A 15,663-nucleotide genomic window follows, 5' to 3' on the forward strand; every position below is an offset into this window, starting at 1 on the left:
GCGTAGCAGAGGGGTTTTGTCTCCAGGTTCTTTCAGATTGCCATAGGGATCTCCTCTCCATGTTGGGTGAACCAGGGGTTACTGTCTTTGATTTGTGTTCTTTTTAGTTTTAGAGGGGCAAGGTCGTCCAGAATGTTTGATATAGACGCCGAGTAATGTTCATTGAGGTCGCTGACCGTGGTTATGTGCGAGGGGGGAGATCAGAATTGCAGCGAGCCTCCAGTTTCATAAGGTCGAGGTTCTTAGTGTCTCTGGTCCAGCGTTTGGGAATCACTGGTTGCGGTGACTTTGTCTTGCGGGTCCCAGGTAAGATGAAGGCGATGGAGTGGTGGTCAGACCAGTCACATGGGTCTATGGAGATAAGCTTGACTGAGGATGCATTAACTGCATCTGAGGGGCTGTAAGGTAGAGAAACATCAACTTCATAGTTTTAGATTCGAAAATATAGTCCTTATCTACTTGTAGTGAAAATGAGGCAGAATAAATAATCTTTGTCCAAGTTTAACAAAAACCCTGTAATGCCTCATAAGTGTCATTAAAAAATCCCCAGTGTATATATTGGTTCAGAAAACACTGCAGTGTTCACAAGGTCTGGAGGATGAGAGGGATGAAGATGAGCATAGAATGACAACAGTGTGATCTGTTTGGAACCCTGAACAGTTTTCGTCCTGTTTGACCATCAGATATCAGATCAGCGCCGCCGCTAATGAAATACCTTATTATTTCACTCTCTTTGAGATTTCAGAAGTTTGCATTTCTTTCATTGTAAAGATGAATAATACTGGTTAGTATATTGAAATCTCAATAATAGTATACAAAATACATGATTTATGTCAACAATCTTGATGCTGATAGTAGTCTCAGTATAATTTCCTTTTATGCTATTTGTTTATTCATTATTTATAAATGAAAAAATCAGTGTATATTTTTTCGCTGTCTCCACATACTGCGTCAGTACGTTTTAGTGCCTCTCTGTGCGATCTCTTTTCCAATCAATAGAAAATTTATATTTAATAATATTAACATTTCAGACGTTGGCGAAAGTGGAGGAGAATGCCGGAAAACTATCCCTCTTTGAGGAATATCAGAAGGTGTTCAAGAGGAATATGACTGAAGGTGAGCGGGCTCTTAGGGAAATGTATTCACTTTCAGTTGCTTGCTGAGCTGGGGGTGGGGGGTTTCATTGGTTCCTTTTATGTCTAAAGTCTGTCTGTCCATGTATCTAATAATGTTTCTACCAATGTCTGTCACCTTGAGGGTATTCGTTGGTGTGGATGGGAGTTCTACCTGTCTATGGTTGGGTGGTTGGGAATTGTGTTGTAGAACATAGAGCGTCCACTGGAGATGCTCTGGGGTTCAGAGAGTGGGCATCTGGAGGTGCAGATACTGTGAGACCAAGAGGCTGGGAGTGCTGAGGTGCAGTAAGTGTACAGTCCAAAAAATGAAAGTGATTCAGAGGTGTTTGCTGTGCTCAGGAATACCCAGAGCTAAGGGAGGGCGTTAGAGACATGATGGCAGTAGGAGAGCCAAGAAATTACAACAGTGTTGAGTTGCAGAATGAGTTACTTTAAGGGGCTTTGGGAGTTTTCTCCTAGGTTATAGACTTTGAGGAGGTGCAGGAAGTACGGCGAGAAAGTATTTGGCAAGCTGCTGGTACAAATCTGCAGACTAACATCCTGTTAGCAACTTCAAGGCTGCTCAACCCCTTGGTACAGTATCAAAGCAAAGCAACTATAGTAATAATAATAAAGACTTTTATTAGGCGCATAGCTACTCCACCAGGAGTGTCCCAGCGCTAGAGGATCAAGTTCCTAGCAAGAGCACAAAAAGACAGAGCAACAGATTACATTATTTAAAAAGCCAAGTTTTTACATTTTTCCGAAACCAAAGTTCAGTTTTTCCATCCCTTATCTGCAGAGGGACAGAGTTCCATAGTTTGGATGCAAGGAAACCAAAAGAGCTTCCACCCATCCAAACTCTCTTCACCCGATCACCAGTCATTTGGCCAAATATTCCTCTTTCTCTCTGCAATGATGCTTGCAGTCCAGCCATAACCCATTTTGTAGCACTCAAGGTGAGAAGCCACTGCACTCCATAGACATATCCTGAGATTGTCTACCTTTCTCATACGCTTGGGTCTCAGGCGTTGCTGCCACACGCCCTGTTGTCTACCCGTATTCAAAAGGAGGCCAGTGTTGCCTTCTCTAGCTTGCCTTATAATCCTGCTGCTTCGAAAAGAGAACCCTTGTAAAACGCCCATTGCCTCCAGCAGTCATTCTATGCCTTTCTTGTTGGGGATCGCTCTATTTCAAGGGTGAAAGCATATGAGGGACGCTCTGATCGAGTACAAGTCTCAGCAGAACACCCACTCTAGACGTACCCCGTGTTTGCTGCTTGACCACCCCTTCTTTCTCTCAAACGTTCTGAGTAGGGAGTTTGGAACTACAGTATGTTCAAATCTTAAGAGAGTCGTCTTTGTACATGATGTCTTTTGTCTTTGATTGGTGGTAACTAGCACCAATACAATTGTAGTAGGAGTGTAAAACTGGAGAAATCCATCTATATGTAACCTTGCGTAGGGTCGTAGGCACAGTATATTCAAGGAGATTCCCTATTAGTTTGGAAGTCAATGCATATAGTTCATGAGAGCTAATTTGCAAGTTTCTCTTCGGGCAGCAATTCCGTAGTGGTTTTGTTTGGAATTGGCTGAGGTTTCAGTTTTTTGCCTTCAGGAACACTTCAGTATATAGTGCTACTCAGTCTTGTCCAGATAAGATCAGATCTGTAATGAACCCCATCTCTTGTCAGAAAGGAGGGCGGCCATGATCAAGAACCATGAGCAAGGTTTAAAACCAAGAAACCCGACCAAGATGGAAAGGTTTCTTTTGAGTTTAAATGCAAAACACAGTTTCAATGAGATTGCAGGTTTTCGGCATAATGTTCACAAGAGTGGGTGTGCGATGCTTTCAAGTGTGCATGTTGGTCCATCCAAACACTGGACCTTTAGCTTAAGTGGAACAGTGACACAAATTATCTGATTACACGGATAAGGGTCTCTGTCGAGACAGCTTTGGAGTGGCAAAGGACTGCTCTTTTGTGGAAGGAGTCTTTTTGATAGTTGTATATTATTATTATTTTATCATACACCACTGCTGCAGCCCCAAGATGCTTGAAAGCTCTGGGATTGGGTGATGAAGGAAGTGTCCAGATGGCCTATACCTGGGACCATCACGTTCTCCGGGACCTGGTGTTCTGATGGAGTTGCCTTCTCCCGTGGACAATTGGATGTGCGGCCATCCAATGATTTTTAGGAGTTTTCTTCAAACACTGGGTCCATCATGTAATTAGACCAATTTCCTTTCTGATACGTTCATTTGATTCAACCTTTTGCTTCTATGCTGACTACACTCAATGATTGATCGGAATAGAGAATATGTTGATCATATTAATTTTCAGAAGTGTTTGTCAGTAGTGGCAGACTGTAAAATGTAAAATTAACTGCTGTTTAACAGAGCTAAGAAAGAAGTGGTAACTCTGGGCCATGGCTTGACTATCTGCAGCAATGACTTCTGTCCAGAAATTCTAGAGTATACATCTAAACATTCAGACACGTTGGGTAATCTTTGATTCCAAAATTATCCTCACCCTTCAGATCACCAGGGTCACTGCATCTAGCTCCGGAATCTTAGAGACCCTGAAAAAGATGTTGCCACTCCAGCCTACCCATTTTAAGAAACCTGGGTTCAGGCTGCAACAATGTCCTGTTTGTATGACAGGAATTCTTTGTGTAAGTAGGGATCAATAAACATGTTTTGGATCTACTCCAGATTGTTCAGAATATCACTGCAAGACTTATTCTAGGCATCAATAGAGAGAGGAAGTGAGTCTCTCTCTCTCCTAGCTGCATTGGCTTCCAATTTGCAATTATATGATCTTCAAATGACTTTGTTTGGATCCCCGTGCTCTTCAGAGTGCAGGACCTGTTCCTGCGTAAAATAAATGTAACATCCAAAACGTTTAAAGAGTTGCTCTGGTGACCGGGCTCTTTCTGCCTCCACACTGAAACTTCGGAACCAACGTCTCCACAGATTAAGGAAGAAGTTCTTCTTACCAGCTTTAAAAAGATCTGGTAATTTGGTCAGTCTTCATAATGTTCTTTCCCTGTCTCTGGTTGGATGGGGCCCTTTCTTTCCTTTTTCTGCTTGAACCTGATCCACTCCAATGCTAGGATTCCCCTCTTGGTGGATAGTGCTCCTAATAAATCTAATTAATTAATTCCTATTTGTTGTTAACTAAACAGAGTCTGCAGACTGAAGAGGTCTCACGTAACATGGGCAGTGATAGAGCTATAAAAAGTGGTGTGTCAGTGCAACTGTCAACAAAACCTATTGGTCAATTAAAACAGAAATAAGCTTAGAAATAGTGTTTATTTATTTTGAAAGTTTTATATAGCGCGAACAAGATCTTTGCAGATAACAGCGCGCTTTACAGAGGCAGGTGTAATCATCATCAAGATCATCACGTTCCATTACATAGCAAAAATATTAAGTATAGTACAGGTATGAGGTAGCCAGGCATAGTAGGAGCGTATGACAACAAAAACGCTGTGATTATACAGAGATGGAGAGAATAAGGATCTAAGCATTTCATACTAATATAGGTCAAAATCATCATCATCAAGATCATCACGCTCCAGTACATAGCAAAAATATTACGTATAGTACAGGTATGAGGTAGCCAGGCATAGTGGGAGCGTATGACAACAAAAACGCCGTGATTATACAGAGATGGAGAAAAAAGGATCTAAGCATTTCAGACTAATATAGGTCACAACACACGTGCAGAGGAATATATAGGCTATATCATAATAAAATGCTGGAGTACTGTTCGCAGTGTAAGTCAAGCGCATTGTTCAAGTGTATTTATCCATAAGGATACTTTTGACTTCTTTCTTAAAAAGAAGGGAGGAGGAGATGAGCCTCGTTTCAGGAGGGAGTGCGTTCCAGATCCTGGGCGCCATTCCAGAGAAGGAGCGTTTGTAAGTTTTTTCCTTCCGGACTCTTCGCGGTTTCAGCAGAAGATTGTTTGAGCTCCTGGTAGTTCTGGACCCCCCGGAAATTGTCAACTTCTGAGTGAGGTAGCTGGGTGATTTCAGGTGTATAGCCTTGTGCGTCATGCAGGCAATTTTCAGCTGTATTCTGGCTTCAAGAGGCAGCCAGTTCAAGGATTTGAAGTCCGGGGAGATATGCGAGTGTTTTTTTGATCCAGTGATGAGTCTCGCTGCCGCATTTAGTGACGCTCTGAGGGGTGCAGTTGTCGTTAGGGGGAGGCCGCAGAGGGCCACGCTGCCGTAGTCTATGCGAGGAGTGACCAGAGCTTGTACTGCTATTTGGAAGTCTTTTGCTGGAAGGAAAGGTTTCAGTTTCCTCAAGGTATTTATTTGGAAGTTCGCCCCCTTGGTAGCCTTGCTGATATGCTGCTGCATGTTGAGGTTGGTGTCAAGTGTTATGCCTAAGGATTTTGCTGAGTCCACGATGGTCGGTTGGACATTGAGTGCTGTTAGGTGTTTAAGCCATGTTTGAGCGGAAGATATTTTCGAGGGAGGTGAGATTAGGAGGAACTCAGTCTTCATAGCATTGAGTTTGAGGTGGTTGTCGGCCAGCCAGGATTGGGTGCTTCTGATCGTTGAGTTCAGACTCAGGATGTCGTTGGGGGAATGTAACTTGAGATATATTTGAGTGTCATCGGCGTACATGTGAAAGTGTACATTTGATGTTTGTAGCAGGGTGGTGAGAGGCTCCATAACTAGGTTGAACAAAGTAGGGGATAGGCAGGATCCTTGAGGGACACCTAACGACACCGGAACTGGGGAGGACATCAGGTTTTTGCTCTTGAATTTTTGAGACCGGTTGTGTAGGAAGGAAGTGAACCAGCAAAGCACAGTCCCAGAGAAGCCCATTCTTGTCTTTAGGAGATCGAGTAAGTTCTCATGTTTCACTGTGTCAAATGCTGACGAAAGATCAAGAAGGATGAGGAGGCAGGTATTATTTTGATCTAGGATTTGGATGGCATTGTCAATTATGTGAGTCATAGCCGTTTCAGTGCTGTGTTACCTCCAGCTAGAGTAGTAGCCTATTTCTCCTTATTTAGTTGACTCTTTTGTATCTGTATATTTTTTGCACTCACTAACATGTTCCCTAGGAAGACATAAATGTGTGAGTTGAGTCTGCAAAGGCTGCTTGTTCCTGTATCCAAATCTGAGACACATATGATACTATAATCGCATTTAAATGTGTTCATTTAATCAACCATGGAAGGGTGAAGCGTTTGGGTTGGTCCTGACGAATTTCATCATATGATCTGCAAGCCACACTTTAGAACCTGCAATCAAACCCAATAACGGCTAGAGGTGCCTTCATCTATATGCTGTCTTACCATCAATGGAACCTGGAACCTGCACCTGAGGAACACATAGCTCTAAGCAGCAGGTGTATTACCCCATTGAGCTTTGTTGTTGGTATTGGAAGCTCAGGGCCTTCAGGTTACAATCAGATATCTATATGGTTTGATATCTTAGAGCACCAACCCTTTTGCTTTCCCCCCCCGAGCTCACATGTGGTTCCAGTTTGGAATGTCATTTGCATAGCCGTACATTCCCCAGAACAGTTAAAAAATTGCTCGGACTGTGATGCCTACATGTTTGCCAAAAGACTTTGACCCTAATGACGAGCTGCCCAGTTAACTGCAATACGTTCGGTAATTCCTGTTACTGAGTATATCCAGCGTTCTGACCACCCTATTACGAGTTGGGCAGTCGGACCATAATTGGACCGCTGGCTCCGTCAGGGAACCGCTGTTCACTGGCGGTGGCACGGCGGTCAGGGAGGGCCATTGTAAAATGCAGGTGGTACTGCTGCGCTCCGCCATGCATATTACAAGTTTCAGGACCACCAGCATTTTCGCGGAGGTCTTTCCTCCATGAAAAGGCGGGCGGTGCTGAAACTAGGGCCCTCTATGCCCCCTCAGCCTGGGGATTCATGCAGGGGAGCACGACATGCCCGGATATTCCTCCCAAGGAGCAATATCAGGGCTGGAGCGGCAAGGCGATCCCAGTCATTGTTCTAATCTGGGTCAAGATCTCCTTTAATAATTTTGCATATGTAGGCATGACCACTCCATATGGAGCACATAGACTCTTTTCACAGTTTTTGCAACATGCATTTGATGATCCGAACATGCTTTTGAGACTCGTTGGGGGAAAGTACCTTCTGTTCATGCCTTTATATGCTCTTTCCATATGCTGAAAGCAAATGTATGATCTGGCTGCTCTAACCCATAATTAAACCCATTTCACTTTGTGTATAACAAACCTAAATCTCTTTCCTAGTTTATTATGTATTTATTTGTGTGTCAGCAGCAAATTGCCTATATGACGACAAAGCCATGTAACACGCTTTCGTCTTGGTCTGTTTCAGAACATAGCTTGTATTTTCTCTGTCCCGTCAATTCTCTGACTACTCTGTCACCTGCTCAATGTGATAATTATTTCCAACCTGAACTCGTCATCTTCGTCCAAACACTCTGATTATCTCTCTTGTATGAGGACCTCCATCTGCGTAAAAAACAACAAATGGAAAACACATTTCTTAAAAAGATTATTATTTAAAAAAAGAAAACTGAGCACCTGTTTAGCATATTGAAGGTAATCAGTTATTGTCCTGTGTTTAAAATAAATATCATAGGCTTAAACATATACCTTTATTATTGCTGAATGATGCAAGGAGTTATACTGTGGAGCACATGTGATCACTCAGAATTAGTTAGCATTTTGTATAGCACTGTGACTTCTTTTTCTCCCCAAAGTCCTTTCAGTGATGTTTTTCTGAACCTTTGAGAACTTTAGTTTTCCTAAATCAATATGTTTACTTTTAAGGTGGTTCACAGGACCTGAAGAATCAAGTTGGGTCAGACTATTTTAATATAATATAATACACCTGAACAACTTCAGTTCCACAACAACAATTTCTTTCAGTAGAGTTATTCCTGTCATGCTATTGAGGCTTCATAGCACTGTGCCTAACAATATACTTTTTATCTATTGCTTCTCACTACATTAAATGCTCTTCCCAAGTGCTTTAACTAACAAATGTTACTATTACCCAATTTAATGGTTATCTGTTTTCTTACTATTAAAATGACTGAAGTTTCAGTTGATCTTCCAGGTAATCAAATTCATGACCAGTAAATCAGATGTCTGTGTATTCAGCCCATGAGTTATTTTGCTGGTGTCAGTATTACCCAACATAGTGCAAATCGCTTTATCCTGCTGGGCTTTAAACATTTTAACATTTTGTTTGTCCATATTTTAATAGCCGGGACTCCAGCCTACAAAGAAATGTAATCAGCCTAGGATTCCAGCAGTCCACAAGGGTCTCAAATTTCGAGAGTAATTTCTTGTTGCATGATATGGCAGTACTAAAAATAAAGACATTTTTAATAATGTAAGGAATGTATTTTTACCACCTTGTCTACAACACTAATGCCACTTCTCAGATGGTTAAATGGTACACACTATGCCTTGAAATGATGACTTTATATACAGAAAGTGATCCCCACAGTTTAACAAGCAGGTACTCCGTTGTGTGCAGAACTGCCTTATATTCAGAGTGTAAGCAAACTCAGTTGCACATTGGTAATGTATGTTTTTATTTAGAGCTGGTAGTCTTTTTGCCAATTTTCAGAGATGGTAGACTTTCATTTCTCAACAACGTTCAATCTTTTTCCTTATTTTCATCTCGCTTCCACCAGATGGAGAGTAGAGACGCAAAGTAGATCATAATTTGGTGCTAAGAGTGCTTGCCTGTAGATTTTTTGTCTGGGCATTTTATTTTGGAATGTGCGTCTATAAAATGTTTTCAGTGTATGCCAGTAGTATTGTCTGTTGTCTAGCGGCTGTTATACAGTGTCAGACCTAATGGCTTTGTCAACACAAAAAATATGTTAGACAAAAGTACAGGTAGCGTTTGAGTAGGGGGTTTTAGAAAAATATATTGGTATAATAAATATATTTTTCATCAGGGTGTCGATGAAACTGATTTAATTCATGTTTTTTATGTAATATTCTATGGTTTGCCAAGAGCATGTTTGTACATCTTTTCATTTGTTTCTGCAGACTGTGAACCCAGAGAAAAAGAGAACTGTGAAGATGTCATAAAAAAAATTAAACTAAAAAGAAACAACTTTGAGAAAGAAACTGTAAAAGTAAATGGTACTGAAACGGAAGCTACTGTCAGTACTCAAACTAAGTATCTAAGGAAGGGCATGGCCAATCTAGAAAATGGACTCTATTCATCTACTCAATATGCAGGAGGTACCAGAAAACCAGCTCCTATTACCAAACTGAAATCTCACATAGGAGACATCGAACTACAAGATACTGATAATGGAAATATTTTCAGTAGGTTTTCATTACTAATTGAAAATAAACCAACACAGCCAGAAGATAAACCATCCACCAGTGCTGAATATGTGAAGCGTTTTAGCATCTTGTCACCGCCAACCTCAAAGAAGCTACTGCAAACAAGACACAATCCTTATAAATGTAGTGACTGTGGAAAATGTTTCAGTAGTTCATCACAGCTAACCAAACACCAGGCAGTGCACACAATGACAGTGAGCAGCAATGAACTGCATAAGTGTATTTTATGTGGAAAGAGTTTCAACAAGCTGGCACAACTCACCCGACATGAAAAGATGCATACAGGAGAAAGGCCACATGTGTGCAGTGTTTGTGGGAAAGGTTTTCACAGATCATCACACCTTCTTATTCATAATAGAATGCACACAGGAGAGAAACCTTTTACCTGCAAGGAATGCGGGAAGAATTTCAAACAAGTAGCACACCTATCACGACATGAATTAGGACACACTGGTGAGAAACCTCATGTGTGTACTGAATGTGATCAGCGTTTCTTTGACTCAGCCCGCCTTATTGAGCATCAGAGAATCCACACAGGAGAAAGGCCATTTGTATGTAGTGATTGTGGTAAGACTTTCTCTAAGGCTTCACACCATCGGAATCATCGAAGAATACATACGGGAGAGAAACCATATTCGTGTACAGATTGTGGGAAGAACTTCACCCAGTTAGCACATTTGTCCACTCATCGAAGAATACATACGGGTGAAAAACCTTATGTATGTACCGAATGTGGAAAGTTGTTCCGTGACTCATCATCTCTGCGTACACACCAACGTATACACACTGAAGAAAAACCTTATGCCTGTGGTGAATGTGGGAAATGTTTCACGGTCTCCTCCGCTCTAGTCTCACACAAACGAATACACACAGGAGAGAAACCATATACGTGCATTGAGTGTTCCAAATGCTTCAGGAAGGCATCACACCTCACATCTCATCAGAGAATACATACTGGAGAGAAACCTTATGCCTGCACAGAATGTGGAAAACATTTCAGTCAGACATCCGGATTGGTTATTCATCAACGAACACATACAGGAGAGCGACCATACGTTTGTAATATATGTGATAGGAGGTTTGTTGTTTCCTCAAGCCTTAAGAAACACCAGCACACACACTCAATTGAAAAACCATTTAGATGCAACCAGTGTTCCAGGAGTTTTTGTGAGTTATCACCTTTATTGAAGCATCAGGCATCCCACAGAGGAGAGAAACCGTATTGCTGTACTGTATGTGGGAAGAGTTTCCGTTTCTCGTCACACTTTGTCATTCATCAGAGAATGCATTCAGGGGAAAAACCATATTCGTGTACTGTATGTTTAAAAAAATTCCACTTGTCATCACAATTTCTTATTCATCAGAGAATACATACTGGAGAAAAACCTTTTCCATGTAATGAATGCGGTAAGAATTTCAATCAGTTGGCTCAGCTAACCAGACACCAGCGTGTACACACTGGAGAGAAGCTATATGCATGCAGTGACTGTGGGAAGAGTTATAGCACATTATCAAATTTAACTACGCACCAGAGAATGCACAGAGGAGAGAAACCATTTGAATGTACAGAGTGTGGAAAGAGTTTTTGCGGCTCGTCATCCTTGCACAAGCATTTACATTTACACACAGGAGTGAGGCCGTACCGTTGTTCTGAGTGTGACAAGACTTTTATTCGCTCATCAGATATGGCCATACATCAAAGAGTTCATACAGGTGAAAAACCATACCCATGTTCTGATTGTGGGAACTGTTTTGCCCAGGTGTCACAACTAAAAAGACACCAGAGGATGCACACAGGTGAAAAACCATTCAAATGCACTGAATGTGGAAAGAGTTTCAGACAATTAATTCACATGATCACTCATCAACGTATTCACACTGGGGAAAAACCTTATCGTTGTATTGAGTGTGGAAGATGCTTTATTCAAAGATGTGATCTGGTCATACATCAGAGAATACACACCGGAGAAAAACCATATTCATGTTCAGTTTGTGGAAAGGCTTTCGCCCAGTTACCACACCTAAAAACACATAGACGAACCCACACAGGAGAGAAGCCTTATCCATGTCTTGAGTGTGGGAAATCTTTCAGGCAGAGAGCACACCTAGGCATACATCAGAGAATACACAGGAAGGGACGAAAAGGAAAGAGAGTTAGTTGATAAAATATTGAGATTGCTCATAATATAAGTTAAATCTTTTGAGGTTTCATGCTTCTAAAAGCATACTGAATGTGCCCAGCTTCAGTGAAGTTAAACGAAATAACAACACCATAAGTCATGTCATTATAAGATGGTTAGTTTTGATTCTATCATATAGTTCCATCTAGAAATATTTCATGCAAATTCCATATCCAGATGCCTATGCTCTAAGCAGAAAACTCAGTGAGAAGCCACGTTCATTACTTGGATGCAATTCTGACCTCATTATTAGGAAAACATAAAATAAATAAAGCCTCCTCCTTCCTAAGGAAGCTAGTGATGTACAGCTTTGGTATGCATTTGACTATAATAAGAATGGACATCTTCAAACTGTAAAACAAATATTTTCAATTGTGAGATGTAGTTCTGCAAATGTACGAAAAAGACACATGTCAATGGAAGTCTTCCACTGAAATTCTGCACCTTATCGAAAAGGAAGGGGTTAACAATAGGAGGAGGCGTAGATGTTGCTACGGAAGTTTGAATCACAAAATTGACACATTTCATGCCTGAAAAAACTGAAAGTTACATTGCTCAAGCTAGAAGTCACTCTCCCATTTCTTGTTGCCGAACTGCTCCAGAAACGAAGACTGCCCTGAAAATAGCTATTTTAATTATAAAATCTATAAACGGTCACATGCTCATCAGCTTAGCTACAGAAATATTGTATTGAAGGCTTATAGTACAAAAAAACAGCCACATACATTTTGCCTACTCTGGCATGTCAAATATTGAAGGTATACAGCTATAACTAGAAACAATACATGAGTTCTGTATCAAGTCATTATTATTTTGTGATGCGTAATGGATGGTTTCCTCCATCCGAAGAAAACACTATAGAAATTCAAATTTACCTGTGCTGCTTCAGAGGCAGTTTCACTACGCATTTGCAGTACCCATGCACGAAAAGAAGTAGAAGAATCAAATATGTTAGGAGCACCAAACATTCTAGCAATCAACATGGAAAAACATCCGATATGGACTTACAAGTAAATGGAAAAATACATTCAGAGACTTCAAATTTGAACAGAAATAAAAAAGAATTTACCTGTGCAGAGCAATACAAAAGCAATTGACTAAAAAGCAATTCAGCAAGAATTACTGAATAATTTACCTCACATAAAAGCAAAAAAGATGATCAGTAAAATACAACATCTTTACCTTCATAGGAAACATTTTTGATAGAAAGTTGACCCATTTCCAGCATGGTATTCTAGAAAGTAAGTTATTCAAAACGGTGCATGAATAAACATAACATATGTGAATATATCCAACTGAGTGGTCTTGATTGTTTGCCTGTGATTAAGTGTTTGTATGGCACTGTAAGACTTTAAGGAAGGTGACCCTGCATTACACATATGAAAAGCAAGGCAAAGTACATCGAAATGGAGCTCTGCTAAGATGTAAACACGTAGGATACAAGTAGGATAAGGATATAAAAAGGTAACAATTAAAAAAGGTGCTATTAAAAATGTATCTCTATCGAAAACCCTGAAAATGCAATGAAAACAGTGTGTTAAAAATATGGCACTCTAAATATGATAATATTTAAGAATCCATGTGCGTTGAACGAGAAGAAGAATCAGCCATTTGCATCCGAAAACATTTCTGCACTATAGGCTTTGTTAGTGATTCCCAGACATTGCTACTTACTAGTCGTGTGGTGGTACGGCTTTTGATAACCATGAGCCAGCTCTTATTGAATACCACCATATTAATGTGAAACACTCATTGGCAAATGCCCTGTTGATGTCACATTATATATAAATGTACCTAAGGTATATGACTGCTACTTGCTTCCTTCTTGGATTTGGTAAGGTGTATAGTCAATACATTATAACTTGTTGGTTGTTTAGAGCATTGAATATGTTTTTTTCACTTTGTTTCACCAGTTTTGACCAATCTGCTCATCATTCTCTCTCATGCGAAATGATGTGTACTCTTTAACATCATTGGTGGTGTTTTCAATCTGGATGTGTGTATTATTCACGTATGATGAAGGTGCGGTCTACTACCACGCCATTTTGCAGCTGCTTAGGCATGCAAAATATATTTGTGACATTTAACGCTTGGCAAAACTCTATCACTTTTCATTTCTTTATGCGGTGAGCATCAATTTTCTTATAATCACTTGGTGGAAAATGGCTGTTTTAATACTGCATCTCTCACACCCACCAGAGCGGTAGGAGTATGTATTTGCCAACAGCAAAAACAATGAGATGGTAGTGAGGTGAGAGCTCAACAAAATGCATAATCACTTAAGGTACTAGTAAATTCATATTTTTAAACAATGTGAGACTGCAAGGTATTTGCCCGTTCTGCAAAAAATATATATGTTCTACTAAGCCTTATCCTGAACTCGATCTACATATTCATCATCATCATTGATAACTTTATTTCGACCACTGCGGGTCATAAAAGTACATGTTAAAAAGAACAGCATAGCATAAAAATACATTTACAAATGATACATAAAATTTGATAAAATTACATTTCATATATATACACCATATTTACAAACATCTAACGTTTAAAAGTAGAATTAAACCATCCATTATGTTATCAATGCAGTGCGGAACTTTAAGCGCCGACCCGTGGTCTATTTCAAGTCGTTACATGGATTCTGCGCTTAATCCACATACAGTTTAAGAAACGGGAGACAGCAAAAACTAATGGAGGGTGAGTGTCGTATTTTAGGATTCTAAGCGCTTGGTTGCACTTACGAAAACCCAGGTTCTTGCAAATAGGTTTGACCCAACGGCGGCGTGCCAGCCCATATGCCGGACAGACAAAGAACACATGACTTTCAATTTCCAGAGAGTGTTCACACGCCTGGCACACAGAAAGTTTGTTTGCATCCCAACTGCTAGTATATGACCTTAATGGTAGTGTACCCAGTCTAAACTGTAAAAAAAGCTTTTTTGCTTGGGGAGGATGTATCATGTCTAGGAATTCCTCTTTTTTATATTCTACTTTAATATCAAGGAATTGGCTTGTTAGTATCCCAACTGAGCTGCTAGTTTGTAGAGTCATCGAGTTAAGCGACCGGTACCTTTTTATCACATCTGCCCTAGAACGCACAGGGCACGCTGATTCGGGGGATTCCCATAGCTCCAAGAGACCTAACCTAGCACACAAATCCTTAATTATGGGATAACCATGGTACTTTCTTGGTTTTAAGAGAGACCCAAACCTCCTGGAACTCTGCCCGATAGGGAGCTAACTCTTGGACTGTCCACAGTCTTCGCCAGTAGGTGAGTGGCCTCAAGGCCACCTCTTCTCCCGCACCGAATAACCCCAGGTCTAATCTTAGTAGAACCAGGGGGGTACTAGCTGGCAAGGAAAACAGGTTTCTCATAAAGGTATGTTCCACCCTTGCCAGGCTTTTGGGCCGATGTTGTCCCCATAGTTCCGCCCCATATATAGCGGCTGTTCTGGCTTGAGGCTTATATATCTCTACAACAGGCGCAGCCGGTTTCCAGGCTAGTGTTCTATACATTTCCGAAATCCCGCCCACAATCTGAGTCAATTTCAGGGTTGACTTAGCTATCTGTGCATTCCACCCCAGATGTTCCTCGAGAGTAATGCCAAGATATTCAAATGTTTTTACTCTCTCAAGGGGTGTACCCTTCAGGGCCGGGTTTGGCCGCGTCTTCCTAGGGGGATTTAGAACCATGAACTTGGTTTTAGCCTGGTTAATCTCTAGACCGCTTCGCTCACAGAAATCTGCGAAACCATCAAGGATACGTTGTATACCGGTGGCTGTTCGCGACAACAGTAGAGTGTCGTCCGCAAACATTAATGCGGGCACTCTTCCAGTGATCAACCTTGGGGCATCTGTATCTTTTGTATTTAGAAGATATTTAATGAGCCCATTAATGTAGAGGCAAAAGAGAGTGGGAGCCATCACACAACCCTGGCGCACCCCCCTCTGCACCTCAAATCTTCCGGACAATTCCCCCCCCCTTCCGCATCTGACCTGAG

General features: G+C 41.0%; 1 protein-coding gene across 1 annotated transcript in view; it reads left to right on the plus strand.

Moving 5' to 3' along the window:
- Positions 1 to 12,948, plus strand: part of LOC144798972 (uncharacterized) — a 39,153-nt gene extending 26,205 nt beyond the window's left edge. The window contains exons 2-3 of the mRNA XM_078670113.1: positions 1,032 to 1,116; positions 9,173 to 12,948. Of these exons, the coding sequence (XP_078526239.1) occupies positions 1,032 to 1,116; positions 9,173 to 11,640 (2,553 nt within the window). The 3' untranslated portion in view covers positions 11,641 to 12,948. The remainder of the gene's footprint in view (positions 1 to 1,031; positions 1,117 to 9,172) is intronic.
- The last annotated feature ends 2,715 nt before the right edge of the window (positions 12,949 to 15,663 follow it).

This window comes from Lissotriton helveticus, chromosome 12, assembly GCF_964261635.1.
Source record: "Lissotriton helveticus chromosome 12, aLisHel1.1, whole genome shotgun sequence".
In the NCBI taxonomy this organism is placed as follows: domain Eukaryota; kingdom Metazoa; phylum Chordata; class Amphibia; order Caudata; family Salamandridae; genus Lissotriton; species Lissotriton helveticus.